This window comes from Macaca fascicularis, chromosome 19, assembly GCF_037993035.2.
Source record: "Macaca fascicularis isolate 582-1 chromosome 19, T2T-MFA8v1.1".
Classification (NCBI taxonomy): Eukaryota; Metazoa; Chordata; class Mammalia; order Primates; family Cercopithecidae; genus Macaca; species Macaca fascicularis.
Genome location: NC_088393.1, coordinates 17301164 through 17323245, shown reverse-complemented (window position 1 = coordinate 17323245; position 22082 = coordinate 17301164). Strand labels below are relative to the sequence as shown.

The following is a 22082-nucleotide window of genomic DNA, read 5'->3' as shown; positions in this document are numbered from 1 at the left end:
GTTGCCTAGGCTGACTTGATCTTAAGAGCACAGAGTTGGGGGAGAGGTCAACCTCCTGTTTAAAAAAACCATTTGGGGCCTAGCTTGGTGGCTCACACCTGTAATCCCAGCAATCTGGGAGGCTGAGGTGAGTGGATCACTGAGGTCAGGAGTTCAAGACCAGCGTGGCCAACATGGGGAAACCCCGTCTCTACTAAAAATACAAAATTAGCCGAGTGTGGTGGCAGGTGCCTGTAGTCCCAGCTATTCAGGAGGCTGAGGCACAAGAATCGCTTGAACCCGGGACATGGAGGTGGCACGAGCTGAGATCATGCCACTGCACTCCAGCCTGGGCAAAAGAGCAAGACTCTGTCTCAAAGAAATAAAAAAATAAAAAAAAATCTTTGGGATGTGTGTAGACCCATGATTCTCAACCAGGGTGACAGTGCCCCTCTCTCAGGGAGCATTTGGCAAAGTTGGCCACAGACCCCTTACAAAACACGTGCTCGGGACACACATCCCTGAATGTCCTCTAACCATCAAAGGCCCACTTTGTCTGAATATGCGGAGGAAAAAGCCGTTTTAGCCGTCACATCTTCTGGCTCCAATGTGATTGGGAGAAGCCGTGGGCGCTGCTGTGGGTTTTGGGTTCTGTTGTGAGACCCAGGGGAACCACTCTTCCTGTCCCCTCCCTGTATGGCCCTCCCCATATGATCACTGGGGACAGGTGGAGCGTGTCACACTCAGGAGTGGAAGATCCCCTGGCAATGCCTAGAGTCAGTGTGCCCTTTCCAACTCCTCCATGGCTCCCAGTGAAAACAGAGCTGCGGACGGGGCTCAGAGGCACAGGTGCAAAGCAAATGCCAGCTCCCATGTCAGTGGCTGATGGTGTTTCCGGGGGGATGTTTGGGGGAGAGAGTGCTCTGTGCTAAAGTGTGTGCGTGCTCTAGTTCAGTTAGGGGTGGTTCTCACAGAGGGGTGGGGAGTCGGGCGGGAGATTCTGCCCCCAGGGGACATTGACAATATCTGGGGACATTTTGGCTTGTCAGGACTTTTGTGGAAGACAAGGGGTGCAATGGGTGTTTGGTGAGTGGAGGCCAGGGATGATGCTCAGCATCCCTCAGTGCGCAGGACGCCCCCGCACCACAATGAATGATCTGGCCCTAAATGTCAGTAGTGCCAGGGCTGAGAAACCCTGTCCTGGCAGGAGACCCTGTCTGTCTTGTCTGTTTCTCACTCTGTCTCTCTCTCTCTCTCTCCATATATATATAACATATAATATAATATATAACATAATATATTATATAAATAATATATTATATAAATAATACATAAAATATTATATATAATATATTATATAAATAATACATATAATATGTATTATATATGTTATATATAGCATAATATAATATATATTATATAGCATAATATAACATACCGTTATATATGTTATATATAACATATATAACGTTATATATAATATGTTATATGTTATATATAACATAATATATATTATAATATATAATATAAAATATTATATATAATATATAATATAAATGTAATATATATTATGTTATATATTATATATGACATAATATAATATATATTATATATGTGTTTTTTGTTTGTTTGTTTTTGTTTTTTTTTTTTTGAGGCGGAGTCTTGCTCTGTCGCCCAGGCTGGAGTGCAGTGGCGCGATCTCGGCTCACTGCAAGCTCCGCCTCCCGGGTTCCCGCCATTCTCCTGCCTCAGCCTCCCGAGTAGCTGGGACTACAGGCGCGACCACCACGCCCGGCTAATTTTTTTGTATTTTTTTTTAGTGGAGACGGGGTTTCATTGTGTTAGCTAGGATGGTCTCGATCTCCTGACCTCGTGATCCGCCCGTCTCGGCCTCCCAAAGTGCTGGGATTACAGGCTTGAGCCACCGCGCCCGGCCTATATATGTATTTTATATATATATGTGTGTGTGTGTATATGTGTGTGTGTGTTTATATATGGGATTTCCACCCAGGGGTGACTTTGCCCCCTAGAGGCGATATTGGCAATGTCTGGGGGACTTTTTTAGGTCGTTAGATTGTGGAGGGCATTGGTACTACTGGCATCTGGTTGGTGGAGGCCAGGGATGCTACTCAGTATCCTATAGTGCACAGGACGCCTCCACCCCAGAGAGCCATGAGACCCCAGGTGTCAGTAGTGCCCAGGCTGGAAATGACTCGGGTTCGGGGGGATGGAGTGGATGAGCTGGGCTGGCTCATTTCCCTCGTTTGTCCAGCTCACTGCCTGCCCCTGGTCCTGGCTACAAGGCTGTCCCAGGAACCCCAGGTCCAGTCTCTTCCTGCATCCCTTTGAAGCCCGCCAGAGTCTCAGATCTGCTCCACTGGCGGGCTCCTGCAGGGTCCTGCTCTGCGCAGACCCCACCAGCTTCTCTGTGGTCTCCAGTTCTCCTGGGGGGCTGCCCAGGGAAGGAGAAGGAGCAGGGTCCTGGCTTCCTCTTCCTGTACCTCCCTATGCCCGTGGCTCTCTGAAAATGCCCTTGCCCAGGCACAAAGGGGTGTCTCTCTTCACACAGGCATCACCAACCTGAGCTTCCCCTTGTCCGACCAGCCTGTGTTGGGAGAATGGTTCATTTTTGCTGAAATGCAAGGCCACACGTACAACAAGTCTTTTGAAGTTCAGAAGTATGGTAAGTTGGAGAATCTCAGGGTCTTGGGATTTCAGATCTGGAAGAAACCTTAGAAACTGGTGAAGAAGGCTGGGTGCAGGGTATCTCGCCTGTAATCCCAGCCCTTTCGGAGGCCCAGGTGGGCGGATCACTTGAGGTCAGGAGTTCGAGACCAGCCTGGCCAACATGGTGATACCTCATGTCGTTACTAAAAATACAAAAATTAGCTGGGCGTGGGGGCATGTGCCTGTAATCCCAGCTACTTGGGAGGCTGAGGCAGGAGAATCACTTGAACCCAGGAGGCAGAGGTTGCAGTGAGCCAAGATCGCACCACTTCGCTCCAGCCTGGGTGACAGAGTGAGACTCTGTCTCAAAAGAAAGAAAGAGAGAAAGAGAGAAAGAGAGAAAGAGAAAGGAAGGAAGGAAGGAAGGAAGGAAGGAAGGAAGGAAGGAGAGGGAGGAAGGAGAGGGAGGAAGGAAGGAGAAGGAGGGAGGGAACTGGTGAAAATGGCAGTGAAGAAGTGGAGGATGACAGGAGTCCTCTTTTACTGAGGGCTTGTGATGATTGGGTATAGTTTCAGGGGATGGTCCTAGACTCTTGCTTTTTTTTTTTTTTTGAGGCAGGGTTTCACGCCCATCACCCAGGCTGGAGTGCAGTGCAGTGGTGTGATCCTGGCTCACTGAAGCCTTGACTTCCCAAGTTGAAGTGATCCTCCCTCCTCAGCCTCCTGAGTTGCTAGGACTACAAGTGTGAGCCACCACACCCGATTAATTTTTGTATTAGTAGAGACAGGGTTTTGCCGTATTGCCCAGGCTGGTCTCGAACTCCTGGCCTCAAGCAATCCTTCCGCCTCAGCCTCCCAAAGTGCACTCTTGCCTTTTATAGAGAAAAAGTATTGTAGGCCAGGCATGGTGGTGGCTCACACATGTAATCCCACCACTTTGGGAGGCCGAGGTGGGAGGATCGCTTGAGGCCAGGAGTTTGAGACCAGCCTGGACAACATAGTCCCTGTCTGTACAAAACTTTAAAACAATTATCTGGACGTGGTGGCACCTGCCTGTAGTCCCCGCTACTGGGGAAGCTGAGGCGGGAGGATCGCTTCAGCCTGGGAGATCAAGGCTGCAGTGAACTGTGATTGCACCACTGCACTCCAGTTTGGGTGACAAAGTGAAACCCTGTCTCAGAAAAAAAAGATGGCCAGGCACGGCAGCTAATGTCTGTAATCCCAGCATTTTGGGAGGCCGAGGTAGGTGGATCACTAGAGGTCAGGAGTTCAAGACCAGCCTGGCCAACATGGTGAAACCCCATCTCTACTAAAAATACAAAAATTAGCCAGGCGTGGTGGCTTGTGCCTGTAATCCCAGCCACTTGGGAGGTTGAGGCAGGAGAATTGCTTGAACCAGGAGGAGGAGGAGGCTGCAGTGAGCCAAGATCATGCCACTGCACACCAATCTGGGATTCACAGCGACACTCTGTCTCAAAAAAAAAAAAAAAAAAAAGGATTCTTAGGCTCCTACAAGAGTTCTCTCAGGACCCGATTCTTTCTGGTTTTCTGGCTGCTTCAGTGTGTCACCTCGGCCCCTGGTGACAAGATGGCTTGACACTCCCAAGGCTGAGTCCAGAAGCAATTGGAGAAGTCAGTTCTCCGCTGCAGTCACCCCGGGGATGCCCCTTGTGGGCTCCCAGGGTCACAGGGGCTGGGAGGAGCCTCCTGGCCTCGTGTCCACCCTGGGATAGGCTGGAATCCACTACACTCTAAGCACGTGGTCTGAAAGTGACAGGAGGAGGCCCCTTGAGGAAAATGGGGTCCTGGTCCCCCAAAGATGAGAAATAGATGCAGCCCACAAAATCCCCAGGGCTGCTCAGCAGAGCGGTGTGGGTGGGCATAGTGTCAACCTCGGCGGTGGCCGGGTGCTGTGTCCTGCACCTTGCACGGGTGTCAGGGCCCCTGAGGCCACCTTAGGGACAGAAGCCAGCCCCTCCTCTCTGCTTGCTTTCTTCAGTGTTGCCCAAGTTCGAGCTCCTGATTGACCCGCCCCGGTATATCCGAGACCTGGACGCCTGTGAGACAGGCACTGTGCGGGCCAGGTGAGAAAGAGGGGCCCCTGGGGCGCACCGCGGGGCCCTTCCCCTTCCCCAACCATCACGCCGCTCCCTCAAGGTCGTTCCCCTCCTCTGCTGCCTCCCTCCCTCCCACATGGGTGTGCCCCTCCCTTCCTGGTTCCCTCCTCCCTGGGATGTGCCCCTCCCACTAGCATCTCCCTTTCGTGTGACTCTCCCCTGTGGGTGCTCCCTCCTTAGGATGTGCCCCTCCCCTTAGAGTATCTCCCTCCTCCCCCAGACTCCTCCCCTGTGGGCGTCCCCTCCCCGGGGTGTCCCCCTCCCACTAAAGTATCTCCTTCCCCGCTGGGCTCCTCCCCTGTGGGTGCCCCCTCCCCAGGATGTGCCCACTCCCTAGAGCATCACCCTTTCCCGTGCCCCTCCCCTGGAGGCGCCCCCTCCCTGCAGTGTACCCCTCTCCCTAGAGCATCTTCCTGTCCCCTGGGCCCCTCCTTTGCCCTCCCCTTCCCTCTCCCCCGACAACTGTGCTTCTCCCTCCTCCTACAGGCAGCACTTCTACCATGGCCTCCCTGCTCCCCCAAGGGTGCCCTGTGCCCCGCTCCCTCCCTCCCTCGTACTTGGTGTCTCCCTGCCACATGAACCTCTTGCACTGTACCCACCGCCTGTCTTTGTTCGCATGCTAGTGTCCCCACCCTTATGAGCACACCCGTCTCTCCAAAGCATGCCTCTCTCCCACTGTGTGTTCCTTACTCAAGTCCTGCCCTTCCCCTCTAAAATCTTCCCTCCCCAAAGGTCTCCCCTCCCCAAGGAATGCCCTACCCCCAGGGCGTGCCTCTCCTGCACTAGCATCTCCCTTCCCCAGGGCGTCCCCTCCCAACCCCACCATGTTCCCCCCTCCCCCAACGCTGCTCCCCGCCCTCTGTAGTCCTCCCTGGCACAAACAGCACCCGCAGCCAGCGTGCTGACCCGAGAGGGGTTGATCCTTGTTGTTTTTTTTTCAGACCGAGTCTTGCTCTGTCGCCCAGGCTGGAGTGCAGTGACACAGTCTCAGCTCACTGCAACCTCTGCCTCCCGGGCTCAATCGATTCTCCTGTCTCAGCCTCCCGAGTAACTGGGATCACAAGCATGTGGCACCACACCCAGCTAATTTTTGTATTTTTAGTAGAGACGGGGTTTCACCATGTTGGCCAGGCTGGTCTCGAACTCCTGACCTCAAGTGATCTGCCCACCTTGGCCTCCCAAAGTGCTGGGATTACAGGCATGAGTCACCATGCCCGGCCTGCACTCTCTTATTTTGCTCCTGTTCCCCATGCACCGGCATTCCCTCTGCATCAGGAGTGACATACAGACATTTAAAGTTTCACCATCACCCCTGCGAAGGTAGTTTGATTCCCATTCTCTAGGTGAGGAAACTGAGGCTCAGAGAAGCCCTGTCCCTGGTTCAAGGTTGAGCTTAATAGGGCGCTTAGGCTCAGGTGCCCCTCAGGGACCCACAGCCGCTCATGCCTCTGCACTCCTCTGCTCCAGAGGAGCACCAACCTAGCCTTCTCAGTTCCAGAGTTCCTCTCTGACCCTCGGTCTCTTTTTCTGTCCACCTGGAGGCTTGGTGCAGAGGATCGGAGGGCCTTGGCATCTTCTGTCCCGACTCCAGGCTGCAGTGGGGGGGCGGTGGGGCTGTCAGGACTGGATGCAGGGTGGGAAGGGAGCTGCATCCGTCACTGTACTAGTGGCCACACTGTGCCAACCTGGCCTTCCTGAGGCTGGGCCCTCCCTGCCATCTTGGCTGTGAAATTGAGCATGCTTTATCTTTTTGTTCCAGGTATACCTTTGGGAAACCCGTGGCTGGTGCCTTAACGATCAACATGACTGCTAATGGTGTGGGGTACTACAGCCACGAGGTGGGACGCACCGTCCTCAGAACAACCAAGGTGAGAAACAGGGACCCCTTCTACCCACTGACTCAACCCCCAGGTTCACCTCCAAGATCACGCATTTTATTTTACTTTCCTTTATTATTATTATTTTATTTACTGCCTTTAAAAAAATTTTGATTAGAGACAGGGTCTCACTATGTTGCCCAGGCTGGTCTTGAACTCCTGGGCTCAAGCGATCCTCTGGCCTTTGCACCTGAAAGTGCTGGGATGACAGGTGTGAGCCACCGCTGTTTTACTTTCTGAAACAGTTATATGGCAGGGATTTTTCTGATGATAAAATTCCTGCAGGCTGAATATAGAGACTTTAGAAAATATAAAAAGGAAGAAAATAAAGATAACTTGCTTCTCCAATAGGTGGACACGACCACTATCGATATTGTGATGCGTTTCCTCGCAGGTTACTGTATGTAAAGTTAAAAAAAAAACCACCAATTTGGCCGGGTGTGGTGGGTCATGCCTGTAATCTCAGCACTTTGGGAGGCTGAGGCGGGTGGATTACTTGAGGCCATGAGTTCGAGACCAGCCTGGCCAACTTGGTGAAACTGCGTTTCTACTAAAAACACAAAAATTAGCTGGTCATGGTTGTGCATGCCTGTAATCCTAGATACTCAGGAGGCTGAGGCTGGAGAATCACTTGAACCCTGAAGGCAGAGGTTGCAGTGAGCCAAGACTATGTCACTGTACTCCAGCCTGGGCGACAGAGCGAGACTACACCTCAAAAAACAAACAAACAAAAAAACATGAATAAACACTAATTTTATTCCTTGGAGTCCCAGCTTTTAATATTTGGAAGGCAGAGACAGGAAGATCTCTTGAGCTCAGGAGTTCGAAGCCAGCCTGGGCAACATAGTGAGATTCCCATCTCTAAAATAAAATAAAAATGTAAACAATTTTATTGAGATATCATTCACATTGCATACAGTTCACCCATGTAGAGTGTACAGTTTGATCATCTTCATATGGTTGCAGAGTTGTGCAACCAATGCTGTTATCCAATTTTAGAATTGTTCCACCATCCTTCCCTACATCCTTCATGTCCTTTTGTAGAGAATCCCCATTTCGCTCCTCCAGTCCCTGGTAACTACTAATCTGTTTTCTGTCTCTGTGGATTTGCCAGTTCTGGACATTTCTGTGAATGAATCATACACTATATGTCCTTTTGTGTCTGGCTTCTCTCACTCAGCATCATGTTTTTGATGTTCATCTACATTGTAGCAAGATCAATACTTCATTCCTTTTTTATGGCTGCATCATATTCCCTGGTACAGATGGACCACAATGTGTTTATCCCTTCATCCAGTGGTGGACATTTGGGTTGTTTCTGCTTTTTGGCTATTATGTCTCATGCTACTATGAACATCCCTGTGCAAGTTTTTCTGTGGACCTACGTTTTTGTTTCTCTTGGGTTCATTCCTAGGAGCAGAATTGCTAGGTCAGAGGGTAACACTGTGTAACCTTTTGAGGAAATGCCAAATTGTCAATGTGGCTGCACTGTTTTACATTCCCACATGTTTAAAGTTTTGTAACCTTTTTTGGTCTTTCAGCATAATGTTACATTGTGAGTGGGCAACTGTACAACAGACACCCTCCTTCCTGGAGATTCCCATCCCTCTGTAGGTGCCCTGACATTAACCCTTTCAGCACTGGCTCTTCCTCACCTCCCACCCAAAGCTCCTTCTTAGTCCCTTTCCCACCTGGGACGTATCTGCTCCAATGGGTTCCCCTCTCTTATATCTGAGATATCTTTAATTTAATTTAATTTAATTTAATTATTTATTGAGATGGAGTCTCGCTGTGTCTCCCAGGCTGGAGTGCAATGGCGCGATCTTGGATCACTGCCTCCTGGTTCAGGCAATTCTCCTGCCTTAGCCTCCCAAGTAGCTGGGATTACAGGCACGCACCACCATGTCGGGACAATTTTTGTGTTTTTAGTAGAGACAGGGTTTCACCATGTTGGCCAGGTTGGTCTTGAACTCCTGACCTTAAGTGATCTACCCCCGCCGGCCTCCCAAAGTGCTGGGATTACAGGTGTGCGCTACCACGCCTGGCCCATCTCTCTGCTCTCTGAGGCTTCTCTTCCATGGATTGGACACCACAACCCCCAACCTCTCCCATTCCTGCCACTGGCACCTTGGAGAATCCCAGCCATTCTCCTGGGATGCTACCAGCTCATGATCTTTGTCTTAGTTCTGTCATTTCCGGAGTGATTTACTCCACAGCTCTTTCTGAATAAGGATTATTTGCCAAGTCCCAGGGTGGGATCCTGAGATAGGAATTGAATGAGGGAGTTCTGGTGCCCCAGAGTGGGGCTGAACAGGTTCAGATGCCCCCTCTGTTGCCTGGGCTGTGGGAGATTGTGTCAGCATGGGAATCTCTTTCCTCTTTTTTTTTCTTTTCTTTTTTTTTTTTGAAACAGTCTCGCTCTGTCTCCCAGGCTGGAGTGCAGTGGCTAGATCTCAGCTCACTGCAAGCTCTGCCTCCTGGGTTTATGCCATTCTCCTGCCTCAGCCTCCCCAGTAGCTGGGACTACAGGCGCCCGCCACCTCGCCCGCTCGTTTTTTGTATTTTTTATTAGAGACGGGGTTTCACTGTGTTAGCCAGGATGGTCTCGATCTCCTGACCTCGTGATCTGCCCGTCTTGGCCTCCCAAAGTGCTGGGATTACAGGCTTGCGCCACCGCGCCCGGCCTCTTTTTTTTTTTTCTTAACTCGGGCTGGAGTGCAGTGGCACAATTCAGGCTCACCTCAACCTCTGCCTCCTGGGTTCAAGTGATTCTCATGCCTCAGCCTCCCGAGTAGCTGGGATTACAGCTGCCCGCCACCACACCCAGCTAATTTTTTATATTTTTGGTAGAGATGGGGTTTTGCCATGTTGGCCAGACTGATCTCGAACTCCTGACCTCAAGTGATCTGCCTGCCACGGCCTCCCAAAGTGCTGAGATTAAAGGCATAAGCCACCTTTTTCCTCTTCTGCCCAATGGAGCCAACATCCATCTTCCCTGGGATGTTGTCCAGATCCAGTGAGGGACCCTCTGCACGGTCCCGTGGCATAGATTGGGTATGTCACCAAGTGTCCCCTGGCCCTCCAAGCAGCTGAAGAGTCTTGCACCTCAGGTGTGTGTTTCAGGGACATCCCTCAGGGACACTCCAACCCTGAGCGAGCACGGGCTGCGTTTTTCCTCCCTCCAGATCCTCGGCTCCCAGGACTTCGACATCTGCGTGAGGGACATGATCCCAGCGGACGTCCCCGAGCACTTCCGGGGCAGGGTCAGCATCTGGGCCACAGTGACCAGTGTGGACGGGAGCCAGCAGGTGGCGTTCGACGACTCCACCCCCGTGCAGAGGCAGCTGGTGGACATCCGGTACTCCAAGGACACGAGGAAGCAGTTCAAGCCGGGCCTGGCCTACGTGGGGAAGGTAACTTGGGGGTGACTGTACCACATCCCGCCCCAGGAACACCGTGAAACCACCACCACTAGCCACTAGCTCCGCAGTGGTGACTCAGCTGAAAACGGATCCCCTGACACAACCTTTGCGGAGTGTGGTGAGGGCTGGTGTTCCAGATGAGGGGCAGGGGACATTTTCCTCTATGGGAAAGGACGATCTACTCTATTCCACTTGGGCAGACATTTGAGTAGCCATTTATTTATTTACTTATTTATTTTATTTATTTATTTTTTTGAGATAGAGTCTTGCTCTGTCGCCCAGGCTGGAGTGCTGGAGTGCAGTGGCACGATCTCGGCTCACTGCAAGCTCCGCCTCCTGGGTTCATGCCATTCTCCTGCCTCAGCCTCCCGAGTAACTGGGACTACAGGAGCCTGCCACTTTGCCCGCCTAATTTTTTTTTTTTTTTTTTGAGACGGAGTCTCGCTCTGTCGCCCAGGCTGGAGTGCAGTGGCGCGATCCCGGCTCACTGCAAGCTCCGCCTCCCGGGTTCACGCCATTCTCCTGCCTCAGCCTCCCGAGTAGCTGGGACTACAGGCGCCCACAACCGCGCCCGGCTAATTTTTTGTATTTTTAGTAGAGACGGGGTTTCACCGTGGTCTCGATCTCCTGACCTTGTGATCCGCCCGCCTCGGCCTCCCAAAGTGCTGGGATTACAGGCGTGAGCCACCGCGCCCGGCCGCCCGGCTAATTTTTTGTATTTTTTTAGTAGAGACAGGGTTTCACCGTGTTAGCCAGGATGGTCTTGATCTCCTGATCTCATGATCCACCCACCTCGGCCTCCCAGAGTGCTGGGATTATAGGCGTGAGCCACCGCGTCCAGCCTTGAGTAGCCATTTATTAAAGCAGCTCCTCTAAGGCAGTCCTGTTTCTTCAATGGGTTCTTCTTTTTTGAGACACAGTCATACTCCATCGCCCAGGTTGAAGTGCAGTGGCTCCATCTCGGCTCACTGCAACCTCCGTCTCCCAGGTTCAAGTGATTCTCCTACCTCAGCCTCCTGAGTAGCTGAGATTACAGGCACCTACCATCAAGCCCAGTTAACTTTTGTATTTTTAGTAGAGATGGGGTTTTGCCATGTTGGCCAGGCTGGTCTCGAACTCCTGGCCTCAAGTGAACCTCCAGCCTTGGCCTCCCAAAGTGCTCGGGTTACAGGAGTGAGCCATCACTCATGGCCCTTCACTGGGTTGATTTTATCCCCTGAGGACCTAAGTTGAGAGCCCTGCAGAGGTAGATCTCCTGTTCCTGAGACTGACAGGTGCAGACCTGTGTGACATTTTGAACGAGACTCTGCCTCCCACCCACCACTCAAGTCTTATGCACAGTAAATTTTGAGGCGTCCAGATGTCGTGATCCTTATATATGTTTTTTCTTAGAGACAGGGTTTTGCTCTGTCGCCCAGGCTGGAGTGCAGTGGTGAGATCATAGCTCATTGCAGCCTCGACATCCTGGACTCAAGCAATCTGTCTGCCCCAGCATCTTGGGTAGCTGGTACTGCAGGCATGAGCGACCAGGCCCAACAAATTTTTTTATTTTTAAATTTTTATTTATTTATTTATTTTTGAGACAGTCTCGCTCTGTCACCCAGGCTGGAGTGCAGGGGCTCGATCTTGGCTAATTGCAACCTCTGCCTCCTGGGTTCAAGCGATTCTTCTGCCTCAGCCTCCTGAGTAGCTGGGATTACAGGCATGCCCCACCACACCCCGCTAATTTTTGTATTTTTAGTAGGGATGGAGTTTCACCATGTTGGCCAGGTTGGTCTCGAACTCCTGACCTCAGGTGATCCACCTGCCTCAGCCTCCCAGAGTGCTGAGATTGCAGACATGAGCCACGGTGCCTGGCTAATTTTTAAAATTTTTGTAGAGATGGGATCTTGCTGTGTTGGTCAGACTGGTCTTAAACTCCTGGGCTCAAGCAGTTCTCCTACCTCAGACCCACAAAGTGCTGGGATTGCGGGTGTGAGCCACTGCACCCAGTCATTATTATTATTTTAACTATTAAACTGGGGTAGGCTGGGCATGGTGGCTCATGACAATAATCCCAGCACTTTGGCCCAGGTGGGTGGATGACCTGAGGTCAGGAGTTCAAGACTAGCCTAGCCAACATGGTTCTGAAATACTGTCTCTACTAAAAATACAAAAATTAGCCAGGCGTGGTGGTGGACACCTATAATCCCAGTGACTCAGGAGACTGAAGCACGAGAATTGCTTGAATGTGGGAGGCGGAGGTTGCAGTGAGCTGAGATCACACCACCGCACTCCAGCCTGGGAGACAGAGTGAGACTCTGTCTCAAATGAAAAAACCAAAAAAATTAAAAAATAAACCTAGGGTAACTTCACCCCAGTTGCAGCAGCAGGAGTGGGGCAAGGCCAACAGAGCCCAGTGTCATGCAAGGAGAAAGTGGGCCACACCCCTGGCCCTGTGTCTGCCTGTACCCAGTTCCCTTTTGCTGTCCATGAGTGATGCTGGCTGGCTGTCCTCACACTGAGTTCTGATCCTCTTGCTCTGCTTTGGAACCTCCTTTTTCTTCTCCATGCCAGTGTTGGAACCACCTCTATCCCATGCACAGAGACCTATCTCCTGTGTCCCTGGTTTTGAGGGCCCCAGCTTGAGTAGAAACTAAAGTACCTTGTGCAGGGTCAGAATGTGTGTGAAGAAGAGGTCTAAGGCTACAAATTTGGTAAAGAGCATTTCACATATGACAGAAAATATCTACCATCTGCATTCAAGAAAGGAGTGGTTAGACTGGGCATGGTGGCTCATGCCTGTAGTTCCAGTGCTTTGGGAGGCTGAGGCAAGAGGACCACTTGAGGCCAAAAGTGTGAGACTAGCCTGGGCAACATAGTGAGATCCAGTCTCTACAAAAAATAAAAATAGCCCAGGTGTTGGTGGCTCACACTTTGAGAGACCAAGGTGGGAGGATTGCTTGAGACTGGGAGTTTGAGACCATCCTCAGCAATAGAGCAAGACCCCAGCTCTACAAATTTTTTTTTTTTTTAATTAGCCAGGCATGGTATTGCACACCTGTGGTCCCAGCTATCAGGAGGATGAGGCAGGAGGATTGCTTGAGCCCAAGAGGTAGAGGCCGCAGTGAGCTATGATTGGGCCACTTCACTCCAGCCTGGGCAACAGAGCAAGACTCTGTCTCTCAAAAAAGAAAAAAAAAAGAAGGGAGTGGTTAATGAGGATCGTGTGGGCTGAATCCTGATTCACTCCATCACCAAATACCTGCACAGCTGAGGGCTGTTTTAGGGTTCTTCAGAAGCTCCTTTTAAAACATCCATGTCTGCCTCATTCTAGCTGGCTCTCCAACCAGTCTGAATGGGTGAGGTTTAAGTGTCACACTGAACTGTCCATACCCTGATATGGCATCAGACTAATGGCCGGCACATGTAATTTGTACTTCATGACCTCTTTGCCAAATCCAAGGGCATGAAGGTCTACCCTTATGTTTTCTTCTAAGAATGTTATAGCTTTAGCTGTTACATTTAGGTCTGTGATCCATTTGAGTTTATTTGTGTATATGGTATGAGGTAGGGATGCAACTTCATTTAAAACATTTTTTTTTTTCTTAAGAGACAGGGTCTCATTCTGTCACCCAGGCTGGAGTGCAGTGGCACCATCATAGCTCTCTGCAGCCTTGAACTCCTAGACTCAAGTGATCCTCCTGCCTCAGGCTCCTGAATAGTTGGGACCATAGGCGCATGCCACCACTCCTGAAATTTTTAAGTTTTTTGTAGTGAGGTCTCACTATGTTACCCAGGCTGGTCTGGAACTCCTGGCCTCAAGTGATCCTCCTGCTTTGGCCTCCCAAAGTGTTGGGATTACAGGTGTGAGCCACTGCACCCACCCTTCCATGTCTGACTTGGAAGCCTCTTGAGTAGCTGGGACCACAGGCACACGCCACCACACCTGAACCTGTGAATCCTTCTTTTTTGTTCCCTTTAAGAATTGTTTTCGCTATTTGGGACCCGTTGGATGCCGTGTGAATTTCAGGAGCAGTTTGTCAATTTCTACAAAGAAGCCTGCTGGGATTCCAGTGGAGATTGTGTTGATTCTGCAGATCAGTTTGGGGCGCATGGCCGTCTTAACTCTGTTGTGTCTTGGGTGACCTTTTCTAGGTGGAGCTATCTTACCCAGATGGCAGCCCAGCTGAGGGGGTGACGGTCCAGATTAAGGCAGAGCTGACACCGAAGGATAACATCTACACCAGTGAAGCTGTGTCCCAGGGTGGACTGGTGGGGTTTGAAATCCCCTCCATCCCCACGTCAGCCCAGCACGTGTGGCTTGAGGTGGGTGAGTCCCATGGACCCTTGTTATTCAGTAGGTATGGACTTGGTGACTCCCCTAGGCTGGGTGCAGGCACCTGATCAGTGGGCCTGGAGCCCATCCTAGCCCTACAGCAGTACACGTTCCACTGGACAGTGGGATGGACAACACAGCCATCCTGGGATCAGGTGGGAGGTCAAAGAGAGATAAGGGTGCCTGGACCGGTTGTAGCAAAGGAGTCTTGTCAGAGGGGATCTCTCCAAATGGACTTCTGACTATGGGGACGTCAACCAGGCTGCTTCTGGGAGGGTGGAACAGCCTGGGTGGAGGTTCAGAGGCAGACCGTGATTATATGGTCTCACAGGCGCTCAACCACATTGAGTCATTTTGGAAAGAGATTGAGTAGTGGTTTCCGCCACCTCACAGAGGTGCTCTGTGGAAGGCAGTATCGGGGGAAAGAGTGATCTTATTTTTTATTTTTTAAGAGACAGCATCTCATTCAGTTGCTCAGGCTGCAGTGCAGTGGCACCATCATAGCTCACTGCAGCCTCGAACTGCTGGGCTAAAGCAGTCCTCCTGAGTTAGCCTCCCAAGTACCTGAGATTACAGGTGCATGCCTGTAATTAGCACCACACCCAGCTAATTTTTAAAATTTTCTGTAGAGGCTGGGCACGGTGGCTCATGCCTGTAATCCTAGCACTTTGAGAGGCTGAGCTGAGCGGATCACCTGAGGTCAGGAGTTCGAGACCAGCCTGGCCAACATGGGGAAATCCCGTCTCTACTAAAACTACAAAAATTAGCTAGATGTTGTGGCAGGCGCCTATAATCTCAGCCACTCGGGAGACTGAGGCAGGAGAATTGCTTGAACCTGAGAGGCAGAGGTTGCAGTGAGCCGAGATTGTGCCGTCGCACCCCAGCCTGGGCAACAGAGTGAGACTCCATCTCAAAAACAAACAAACAAACAAATCAATAAATAATAAATTTTTCTGTAGAGATGGGATCTTGCTATGTTGCCCAGACTGGTCTCAAACTCCTGGCTTCAAGCCATCCTTCCACTTCAGCCTCCCAAAGCATAGGGATTACAGGCCATGAGCCGCCATGTCTGGCCTGATCTGATTTTTGATACGCAGTGATCACTCCAGAGTCTTCAGTGAGGGGTGGCTCAGGGAGGGCCCAGGCAGGCAGACAGGAGGTGAGGACAGAGAGGTCCCTAAACTGGAGCTCTTGAAGAAGTAGATCCGGCAGGCTTTGATGTCCCATCATCAGGGGAGGGAAGAACAGGAGGGATTGGAGAGGATGTCCCAGCGCTTGGCTTTGGGAACTGGCAGTGGACCTGGCGGCCCTGCAGAGAGTAAATATGTAGATGGGAACTGAGGACACTGTGGTCACTTTGTCCTCTGTGGGCATCATGTCCCTAAAGGTTTTAACTACCGAAGCCACTGCCTTTGCCACTCGACATTCACAGCCAGATGTGTTCACGCTTTCTTGTGTTGGATCTGCTGCTCGACACACAGCAGCTGTTTGGTCACCTGGGCCACTGTTCTGTTTTTTTTTTTTAAATGTAGAGTCTTGCTCTATCACCTAGGCTGGAGTGCAGGAGTGCAATCTTGACTTATGCAACCTCCGCCTCCCAGGTTCAAGTGATTCTCCTGCCTCAGCCTCCCAAGTAGCTAGGATTACAGGCGCCCCCCCCTCCGCCACCACACCTGGCTAATTTTTGTATTTCTAGTAGAGATAGGGTTTCACCATGCTGGTCAGGCTGGTCTTGAACTACTGACCTCAGGCAATCCACCTGTCTCGGCCTCCCAAAGTGCTGGAATTACAGCTGTGAGCCACTGTGCTGGGCCCACTGTCCTGTTTTTTTTTTTTTTTTTTTTTTTTTTAATTGTTTGTTTGTTTGTTTGTTTTGAGACGGAGTCTCGCTCAGTCGCCCAGGCTGGAGTGCAGTGGCGCGATCTCGGCTCACTGCAAGCTCCGCCTCCCAGGTTCACGCCATTCTCCTGCCTCAACCTCCCAAGTAGCTGGGACTACAGGCGCCTGCCACCATGCCCGACTAATTTTTTTGTATTTTTAGTAGAGATGATTTTCACCATGTTAGCCAGGATGGTCTTGATCTCCTGACCTCGTGATCCCCCGTCTCGGCCTCCCATAGTGCTGGGATTATAGGTGTGAGCCGCCGCGCCTGGCCCCATTGTCCTGTTTTAAGAGAATGACCATAGCCTGGCATCTCTCAGACTCCTTGAGGAACCAGAGATCTGCCCTGCCCACCCCCTACCAGGTGGGAGGTTGCAGTGACTTCTGACACCAGCTACCGGAGCTGGGCCACACTTCACAGGTGATGGGTACAGCTCTCTCTACAAGACTACCCTGAATTCTGACACCAGCTGCAAGTCCAGGGGTCCCCGGGCCACCTGTGCTTCCCACCCACTGGCTGCAAATTCCACTACCCCACCACCTTTTAATTACAGCTTTACCATAGCAAAATGACACAAATTAGAACCAACCAAAGAGAAAGATGCATAGAGCAAGGTCTGGGCGATTCCCAGATTGGAAGCTTTGTGTGTGCTCTGTACAGAACCAGGATATATCATCCCCACAAGTTGAGCATTGCTAAGCAGGAAAGTTCACCTGAGCTTTGGCATCCAAAGTTTTTTGTGGGGAACTCATTTCATCTGCATGATTGATTAAATCATTGGCCATGGGACTGATCTCAGTCTCCTGCCCTCTCCCTTCCCTGGAGGTGGGGCTGATATCCTGTGGCTCAAAGCCCAGCGGTCTAATCACACAACTGGCCTTTCTGGTGTGGCCCATTTATACCCTATTTAGAGTCCCAGGAGCCAGAGACGGAGGCAGGCCAACTTTTTTTTTTGAGATGGAGTTTTGCTCTGGTTGCCCAGGCTGGAATGCAGTGGCATGATCCTGGCTCACTGCAACCTCTGCCTCCCATGTTCAAGTGATTCCCCTGCCTCAGCCTCCCAAGTAGCTGGGACTACAGGTGCATGCCACCATGCCCAGCTAATTTTTTGTATTTTAGTAGAGACAGGGTTTCACCATGTTGGCCAGGATGGTCTTGATCTCCTGACCTCATGATCTGCCCACCTTGGCCTCCCAAAGTGCTGGGATTATAGGTGTGAGCCACCGCGCCCAGCCCAACTTCTTTTTAAAATGATTTCAGAGACGTGGTCTAGCTCTGTTGTCCAGGCTGGAGTGCAATGGTGTGATCATAGCTAATTGCAGCTTTGAACTCCTGGATTCAAGTGATCCTCCTGCCTCAACCTCCCCTAGTAGCTGAGTCTCCAGGCATGCGCCACCACGCCCCAGTAATTTTCAAAAATTTTTTTGTGGAGACCGGATCTTGCTGTGTTGCCCAGGCTGGTCTTGAACTCCTGGGCGCAAGTGATTCTCCCACCTCTGCCTCCCAAAATGCTGAGATTACAGCTATGAACCCACTGTGCCTGGCCCCCAACACCCTTCGACCAATTTTTGACACTTTCTTCTTCTTCTTCTAGTTTTTTTTTTTTGAGACAGAGTCTTGCTCTGTTGCCCAGGCTGGAATGCAATGGTGTGATCTCGGCTCACGGCAGCCTCTGCCTCCTGGGTTCAAGCAATTCTTATGCCTCAGCCTCCCGAGTAGCTGGGATTACAGGTGTGCCCCACCACTCCTGGCTAATTTTTGTATTTTTTTTTAGTAGAGACAGGATTTCACCATGTTGACCAGGCTGGTCTTGAACTCCTGGCTTTAGATGATCCACCTGCTGCAGCCTCCCAAAGTGCTGTGATTAGAGGCGTGAGTCACAGTGCCCAGCTAGACGCTTGCTTCTTGGAGCTAGGATGACCGGGCTGGACAACTGGATGCTACTCCCTGAGGATTGGGGAGGGGGTTCTCCAAAGGGATACTGGAGCATGAGAGGGTGTTACTTCTGAGCAGAGCAGGCAGAAGCATCCCCAAGACCCCCTTTCTGCTCTTGGGACTCAGGTGTTGACCCAAGTGTCTTCTGTTCTTCAGACCAAGGTGACAGCACTGAACGGAAAGCCCGTGGGGGCTCAGTACCTGCCCAGCTACCTCTCCCTCGGAAGCTGGTACTCCCCCAGCCAGTGCTACCTGCAGCTACAGCCACCCTCCCACCCACTGCAGGTAAGATTTTCAGGTGCTGCCCTTCCTGGGCCATGCGGGATCCAAAAAGCAGCATGAGCCGGGTGCCGTGGCTCAACCTGTAATCCCAGCACTTTGGGAGGCTGAGGCGGGCGGATCACTGGAGGTCAGGATTTTGAGACCAGCCTGGCCACATGGTGAAACCCTATCTCTACTAAAAATACAAAAATTAGCTGGGTGTGGTGGTACGTGCCTGTAATCCCAGCTACTCGGGAGGCTGAGGCAGGAGAACTGCTTAAACCTGGGAGGTGGAGGTTGCAATGAACTGAGATCACACCACTGCACTTCAGTCTGGGTGACAAAGCAATATTCCTTCTCAAATAAAAAGCAGCATGAGTGAGCCTCGAAGGCAGCAGTAGTCAGCCTTTTGGGCACCAAAGATTAGTTTTGTGGAAGACAATTTTTGCACGGACCAGGGCACAGGTGCAGGGGATAGTTTCAGGATGATTCAAGGACATTATGTTTATTTTGCACTTTATTTCTATTATTATAGCGTTGCAATATATAAGGAAACAATGATACAATTCACCTTCATGTAGAAGCAGTGGTAGCCCTGAGCTTGTTTTCCTGCAACTGGACAGTCCCATCTGGGGGTGATGGGAGACAGTGACAGATCATCAGGCATTAGATTCTCATTAGGGGCATGCAACCTAAATCCCACGCAAGCGCAGTTCACAATAGGGTTCACGCTCGTGGGAGAATCTAATGCTGCCGCTGCTGATCTGACAGGAGGCGGAGCTCACGTGGTAATGTGAGTGATGGCGAGCGGCTGTAAATACAGATGAGGTTTTTGACTGCTGGCCTGCCACTCATCACCTGCTGTGTTACCCGGTTCCTAACAGGCCATGAATCAGTACTGGTCCATGGCCCTAGGAGTTGGGGACCCCTGCTCTAGGGGACCTAACACTGCAGCTGACACAGGGATCCTTTATCTCCCCAGCAAGGGGAGAATTCTGTGGAATGCATGCATGCATTACTATTTATTTCTTTTCTTTTCTTTCTTTTTTTTTTTGAGACAGAGTCTCACTCTGTCACCCAGGCTGGAGTGCAGTGGCGTGATCTCAGCTCACTGCAACCTCTGTCTCCAGGGTTCAAGTGATTCTCCCACCTCAGCCTCTGGAGTAGCTGGGATTGCAGGTGCCCACCACCACGCCTGGTTAATCTTTGTATTCCAGTAGAGATGGAGTTTCACCATGTTGGCCAGGTTGGTCTTGAACTTCTGACCTCACATGATCTGCCCACCTTGGCCTCCCAGTGTTGGGATTACAGACGTGAGCCACTGCGCCCGGCCCATTGCTATTTCTTTCTTTCTTTCTTTCTTTTTTTTTGAGATGGAGTCTCGCTCTGTTGCCCAGGCTGGAGTGCAGTGGCCGGATCTCAGCTCACTGCAAGCTCCGCCTCCCGGGTTTACGCATTCTCCTGCCTCAGTCTCCCGAGTAGCTGGGACTACAGGTGCCCGCCACCTCACCCGGCTAGTTTTTTTGTATTTTTTAGTAGAGACGGGGTTTCACCATGTTAGCCAGGATGGTCTCGATCTCCTGACCTCGTGATCCGCCCATCTCGGCCTCCCAAAGTGCTGGGATTACAGGCTTGAGCCACCGTGCCCGGCCTGCTATTTATTTCTTATGGACATTTAGGCTGTGGCCCAGGGCTGACAATGCTGATCACCACTCTGCCTCAGGGCACCACTGCACCCAGACCTGACACAGAGCTGCTGCTATGGGGCCTGATTCCCCACTGCCTTCAGCCTTCCGTTAGTGCAGAGGCCCTGGGAGTTTCTCCACACAGGCACGCTGAGTGCGAAGACAAGGTGAACTTAGAGCTGTGTCTGCCATTCATTTATCCTGGGTCTATTATTTTGCAATTCTAATTGTATAAGATGTGTGTGTGTATTTTTCTTTGAATTAGTAGACTTATTATTATTATTTTTTTAAGAGACAGAGTCTTGCTCTGTTGCCCAGGCTGGAGTGTAGTAGCGTGATCTCAGCTCACTGCAAGCTCCGCCTCCCGGGTTCACCCGCCATTCTCCTGGCTCAGCCTCCCAAGTAGCTGGGATTACAGGTGCCCGCCACCATGCCCAGCTAATTTTTGTATTTTTAGTAGAGACGGGGTTTCACTGTGTTAGCCAGGATGGTCTCGATCTCCTGACCTTGTGATCCACCCACCTCGGCCTCAAAAAGTGCTGGGATTACAGGCGTGAGCCACTGCGCCCCGCCAATAGACTTAAGTTTTTAAGAGCAGTTGTAAGTTTATAAAAGCCTTGAACAAGAAGTAGAGTTCCCGACCGGGTGTGGGGGCTCACACCTGTAATCTCGGCACTTTGGGGGACTGAGGCGGGAGGATAGCTTGAGCCCAGGAGTTTGAGACCAGCCTGGGCAACATGGTGAAATCCCATCTGTATCAAAACGAAAACAAATAAAAAAAAACCCCAGCTGGATGTGATGGTGCATGCCTGTAGTCCCAGCTACTCAAGAGGCTGAGGCAGGAGGATCGCTTGAGCCTGGAAGATTGGGACTGCAGTGAGCCGTGATCATGCCACTGTACTCCAGCCTGGGTGACAGAGCAAGACCCTGTCTCAAAACTCAACTCAACTAAACTTTACCTGTAGCTTACTATTGACCAGAAGCCTTAGTGATGACATAAAGAGTCATCGAACACAGATTTTGTACTTTCTATGTATGATATACTGTATTCTTACACTAATGTAAGCTAGAGGAAGGAAAATGTTATTAAGAAAATCATAAGGTACACTGACAGGCTCAGGTAAAAAAACAATAATAAAGAAGAGAAAATATCTTGACTGTTCATGAAGTGGGAATGGATCATTGTAAAGGTCTTCTTCTTTGTCGTCTTCATGTTGAATAGGCTGAGGAGGAGGAGGAAGAGGAGGGGTGGGTCCTGCTGTCTCGGGCAGAGGTGGAAGAAAATCCACATATTAGTGACATGGGCAGTTCAAACCTGTATTTTTCAAGGGTCAACTGTATATATGTGCATGTATATGTATATACTGTGTACATGTGTGTTCATAGACATCTAGATACATATATATACATGTATATATATGTATATATATCTTTTTTTTTTTTTGACAGAGTCTCACTCTGTCGCCCAGGCTGGAGTGCAGTGGCACAATCTCAGCTCACTGCAACCTCTATCTCCCAGATTCAAGCACTTCTCCTGCCTCAGCCTCTCGAGTAGCTGGGATTACAGGCACCTGCCACTATGCCCGGCTAATTATTTTTGTATTTTTAGTAGAGACAGGGTTTCACCATGTTGACCAGGCTGGTCTCAAACTCCTGACCTCAGGTGATCCACCTTCTTCGACCTCCCAAAGTGTTGGGATTACAGGCGTGAGCCACCGCGCCCGGCCATACACATCTATATTTAAGGTCCATTACCCCTCTGTTAACTCCGTGGGCTGGTGGCAGGCTCACTGGCTGGGCCGTTTGCATCCTGGCCGCAATCCCAGCAGAGCCTCTGGCTCAAGCTACAGCCCCAGCCTTGGCAGAAATGTCACCCCTAATGGAAACCAGTTGCCATTACAGCACCCAGGGTCCTACCAGCCCATAAACCTCTCACTCC

General features: G+C 50.8%; 1 protein-coding gene across 15 annotated transcripts in view; it reads left to right on the top strand.

Moving 5' to 3' along the window:
* Positions 1–22082, top strand: part of CPAMD8 (C3 and PZP like alpha-2-macroglobulin domain containing 8) — a 121792-nt gene that overhangs the window by 19396 nt on the left and 80314 nt on the right. For all 15 annotated transcript variants that reach the window (XR_010583232.2, XR_010583231.1, XR_010583230.2 and 12 more), the window contains exons 8-13: positions 2549–2662; positions 4646–4730; positions 6523–6631; positions 9826–10053; positions 14200–14370; positions 18354–18482. Coding sequence is in view for 9 of the 15 variants with exons in the window: in XM_065535161.2 (XP_065391233.1) it covers positions 2549–2662; positions 4646–4730; positions 6523–6631; positions 9826–10053; positions 14200–14370; positions 18354–18482 (836 nt within the window). In the remaining 6 variants the exon portion in view is untranslated. The remainder of the gene's footprint in view (positions 1–2548; positions 2663–4645; positions 4731–6522; positions 6632–9825; positions 10054–14199; positions 14371–18353; positions 18483–22082) is intronic.